Source organism: Berghia stephanieae, chromosome 7 (assembly GCF_034508935.2).
Source record: "Berghia stephanieae isolate SIO BIC M18660-M18661 chromosome 7, UCSD_Bste_1.3, whole genome shotgun sequence".
Taxonomy (NCBI): Eukaryota; Metazoa; Mollusca; class Gastropoda; order Nudibranchia; family Aeolidiidae; genus Berghia; species Berghia stephanieae.
The window spans coordinates 3,201,120-3,206,119 of record NC_088366.1 but is presented as its reverse complement, the minus strand read 5'-3'; the positions used below and the strand labels follow the sequence as shown (position 1 = coordinate 3,206,119).

Genomic DNA, 5,000 nt, shown 5'->3' with positions numbered 1-5,000 from the left:
AGAAGAAGAAGAAGAGAAGAAGAAGAAGAAGAAAGAAGAAGAAGAAGAAGAAGAAGAAAGAAGGTGGAAAAGACAATGATTATGATGTCAAATAACACAGTTTTGCCAAAGCGCAATTCTGGTAACATTTTTCACTGATTACTTATTTGTTTTGTTCAAATGTTTTGAGGCTGGGCCGGCTGACAGTAAAATGCAAATCAATCAATCAATTAAATCAATATAATGTGACCGTTTCTTTGGCATCATTCCACGGATATGCCATGCCCAAAGCGCTTCACCGGGTTTCAATTATGCACTTAACATGTCATAAAATTTCCATTTCATACGCTACATGTCGCCTGTCTGGCGTATTTTTTTTTAAAAAGACAAGCATTCTAACGGTTATATGGCCTTGTGGTATAGCACTCGCTTTCGGATCGGAAGGTCCTGGGTTCGAGTCTCGTTCGGCGCATAGTTGAGACCTTGGAAAAGGCTTTTTACTCACATTCTCCATTCTCTCCTCATCCTCAGGTGTGAAATGAGTACTTGGCCGTTAACAGCGTTGTCTTTGTCAAAAAATTGCAATCGCCAAACAGGCGTCGTGTCTCGTTCTACATGCCACGTGTTGCTGTTGGTCAGGGACCTCTGTAAAGAGCTTTGAGCACATTAAGTGGATATTCCGCTATATAAAAGCTCACACAGCTCACAGCTCACAATGTCCAACTCTTATTTTACCCGTGTATTCATCCGCTCATCAGTCATTTGGAGTAATGTAAACGAATTGGTTTGCCCACGGAAACAACGCCAGCTCCAGAGTCTTGTCATCAATCTATTTGATTGTTGACAATCACAACAGTGCTTGTTTTTGTAACTAGACTCCGCACTGTGTAATTGTAACAGTTTATTGACTGGTGACATCTGTGTGCTTGAATGTGTAAAAACACACTAAAATCTGGGCAGCTGTTTTGGGCTGGGCAGGCTAACCAAATATTAGTTTTCCCCAACCCTGATGTTTCTTTTTTTACGAAACCCGCCGAAACCCGTCGAAACCCGCAGAAACCCGCCGAAACCCGCAGAAACCCGACAAAGCTATAGGAAGTAGGCAGCAGTGGGGAGTGAACATGGGACTCAGGGAAGTGTACATCATTGGGGAGTGAACCTGGGACTGGGTTTCGGCGGTTTTCAGCGGGTTTCGTAAAACAGGAGACACCGGTTGAAAGTGCAGTTTATGAAACTACTTACCGAAATCTTTGTCGAGTTCTGTTTTCGCAGGATTCATCCAAACTTCGTATTCGATACCAGCCGCTGCCAGTTGGTTGCTTAACATATTGACCTCGTCAATGGATTTGGGAATAAACTCCTCCCACACCGAACCAAGACGTAAACACTCCGAGCCAACAGTCCTTAGGAGTAGAGAGGTCGAGTTAATGCTTTAGTATGTCCCTTCTTCTTCTTCTTCTTCTTCTTCTTCTTCTTCTTCTTCTTCTTCTTCTTCTTCTTCTTCTTCTTCTTCTTCTTCTTCTTCTTCCTCCTCCTCCTCCTCCACCTCCTCCTCCATTTTCTCTTCTTCTTCTTCTTCCTTCTTCTTCTTCTTCTTCTTCTTCTTCTTCTTCTTCTTCTTCTTCTTCTTCTTCTTCTTCTTCTTCTTCTTCATCATCTTCTTCTTACTATTGTTATTGTTATCATTATTATTATTATCATCATCATCATCATCATCATCATCATCATCATCATCATCATCATCATCATCATCATCATTATCACAATTATTACTAATCATCACTTACGTGCCACTAGTGGTAGTCTCACGAGCCGAGACCTGGACTCCAAAACCATTTACAGAGATTTGTTTGACGTTCTCAGCATCTGTGAAGCTGGACAAGAAATACATAAATGGAAGGGCAATCCTTCGGGGAAAAGTGGTACAAATGGTCAAGCCATTGCATACGACCAAATTATCTCTGCGCTAGATGAATGCCCGATCTTCCCAAGGTCGTGTGGAGATAAATAAATAAATATTATATAAAATAAAAATAAAATTCCCTTTATTCAAACCACAGGGGAAATTTGTCTCTGGGGTCGATTCCAAAGGAAGACTGGAAATTGCGCCGCAAATTGAGCTAGGGCGAGGTGACTTGCTCAAAGGCCACACAGCGTAGCGGCGAGTGATCGAACTCGGTATCTTTCGGGTACGAAACAAAGACAGTACCGCTGAGCCACGCTGCCCCCTGATAAATAATGTGCTGGAAATTGAATTCATTACCTCAAAATAGGAAATTTGGGACTAATATCATAATACCACACATTCTTCACCATATATTATGCTGATAAATGAATTCAAATTTCTTATACTGCAAATAACTAGCCGAACCCCCCCCCCCCCTCCCCCCACCCCCGCAAAAAAATAAAATAGCCCAAAAGAAAAGAAAAGAAAACAAACAAACAAACAAAAAATAAAAGAGACGAACCCAAAAAGAAAGACAGTAAAAAAACAAAAAAAAAAAAACAACAAGAAACAATCAAACATGCAAAGCAAATGTCAAAACAGAAATAAAAAATAAAACAGCAACAACAAACAATCAACAAACAAAAATAGAAACAAACAAAATATACAAAAACAACACAAAAAACACAACAAAAAACCCCCGAGCAAATCGGAACAAAACAAAACGAAAACAAACAAACAAAAAGCCCAAAAACGACCCCCCCCCCCACCCACAAAAACAATTTTTTTTTTAATCTAACAAAAACTAACAAAAACAAAACAAAACAAAACGAAACGAAACAAACGAAAAAAAAACAAATAACAAAGAAATAAAAAAACAACAAAAAAAAAAAAACAAAACAAAAAAAAACCCCAAAAAAAAAAAAAAGACAAACCAAAACAACAACTAATTTTAATTTAAAAAAATACGAACAAACCAAAATCTCACAAATCTGACCTTTGTAGTTTGAAATTCGTTTTAATGGCGCCATTATACATTTTTGACCAAAATCGCCCTAAAACGATATGATGTCAGAGTAAAAACTAGTTGAATAATTGAAAGTATTAATATCCTCTGAAATATGAGATGTTTGCTAAGTTTATTTGTTTTCATGAGAAGATCGAATTTAACTTGCTGCTTAAAAGTTTATGGGTGAAAAACGAAACATTTCCTCTTTTGAACTTTAAAGTTAGTTTTCAAGATCTTGTCGACTCCAGTAGATAAACAATTTGATACATTTGGGTCTTTAACCCTTTACTTACCAACTACAGGAAAATCGTTACGATACAACCAACATTTTTCTTATTCAAATTTCTTTTGTACACCATAAAATTTAAACAAAGTGAACAATGTGTTTGTAGAGCATGTTTTGATAAACAAATGATTTATTTCTAGAACTTACTGCTATTGTTTTTGAGTGATAAAAAAATATATGTAAATTCATTATTATTATTATTATTATTATTATTATTATTATTATTATTAATTATTATTATTATTATTATATTATTATTATTATTATTATTATTATTATTATTATTATTATTAATATTAATTTTTATTATTATTATTATTATTATTATTATTATTATTATTATTATTATTATTAATATTATTATTATTATTATTATTATTATTATTATTATTATTATTATTATTATTATTATTAAAATAATAATAATAAAATAATAATAATATAATAATAATAATAATAATAATAATAATAATATAATAATAATAATAATAATTATTATTATTATTATTATTATATGATTATTATTATTATTATTATTAATATTATTATTATTATTATTATTATTATTATTATTATTATTATTATATTATTATTATTATTATTGTTATTATTATTATTATCATTATTATTATTATTATTATTATTATTATTATTATTATTATTGTTATTATTATTATTATCATTATTATTATTATTATTATTATTAATTATTATTATTATTATTATTATTATTATTATTATTATTATTATTATTAATATTATTATCATTATTATTATTGTCCTTATCAATATTATTGTTTTGACTATTATTTCTCTGTAATGTCAATGTTCTAATTCTTATAACTGTCTTACCTGAGGCAGAGGAATTGGAGAAGAAGGAGAAATGGCACGAAGGTGTTTAGGCCGAAGAGGTCCATATCTGAAATCACATGAACGCGATTTTACTCCGTAGAAATTATTATATTATCCGTTTCATTTGAATTCTCTAGAGAATGTTACTACAAAAATGGTTATGATAAAATTGAAAGAGGCGTTTTCAGCATTGTTCTATCTTGTATTCCACTCGTCAATGTAACTAAAAAAGACTTCTCACACATGAGAAAAACAAAGCATTAGAAACAATTTATAGACCAGGAAGCAATTAAAACTGGATTTACAGAATTCCTTTTTGTTTTATTGAAAACGTCTCTTACTGATTAACATTTTTGGTTGAATGGAATATTTTATTGTTTCGAAACCAGGTAGCCTTGTAACGTTGTTGGATGAAAGAAAAAGCAATTGGATCAAATTCGATTACAATGAGTATGAACTAAGAGAAAGAGAGAGAGAGAGAGAGAGAGAGAGAGAGAGAGAGAGAGAGAGAGAGAAAGAGAGAGAGAGAGAGAGAGAGAGAAAGAGAGAGAGAGAGAGAGAGAGAGAGAGAGAGAAAGAGAGAGAGAGAGAGAGAAAAGAGCGAGAGGGAGAGACAGACAGAGACGAGAAGAGAAGATGAGAGAGAGAGAGAGAGAGAGAGAGAGAGAGAGAGAGAGAGAGAGAGAAAGAGAGAGAGAAGAGAGAAGAGAAGAGCGAGAGGGAGAGAGAGAGGAGAAAGAGCGAGAGGGAGAGACAGACAGAGACGAGAAGAGAAGATGAGAGAGAGAGAGAGAGAGAGAGAGAGAGAGAGAGAGAGAAGTAGAAAGAGAAAGAGAGAGAGAAATAGAAAGAGAGAGAGAGAGAACGAGAGAGCGAGAGAGAGAGAGAGAGAGAGAGAAATAGAAAGAGAGAGAGAGAGAACGAGAGAG

The 5,000-nt window shown here is 33.6% G+C and overlaps 1 protein-coding gene across 1 annotated transcript in view; it reads right to left on the bottom strand.

Moving 5' to 3' along the window:
• LOC144976095 (uncharacterized) overlaps positions 1 to 4,305 on the bottom strand; it is an 18,631-nt gene extending 14,326 nt beyond the window's left edge. The window contains exons 1-3 of the mRNA XM_078920278.1: positions 4,072 to 4,305; positions 1,767 to 1,853; positions 1,222 to 1,382 (exon numbers count right to left, since the gene is read on the bottom strand). Coding sequence (XP_078776404.1) covers positions 1,222 to 1,382; positions 1,767 to 1,853; positions 4,072 to 4,136 — 313 coding nt within the window. The 5' untranslated portion in view covers positions 4,137 to 4,305. The remainder of the gene's footprint in view (positions 1 to 1,221; positions 1,383 to 1,766; positions 1,854 to 4,071) is intronic.
• Positions 4,306 to 5,000: the final 695 nt, after the last annotated feature.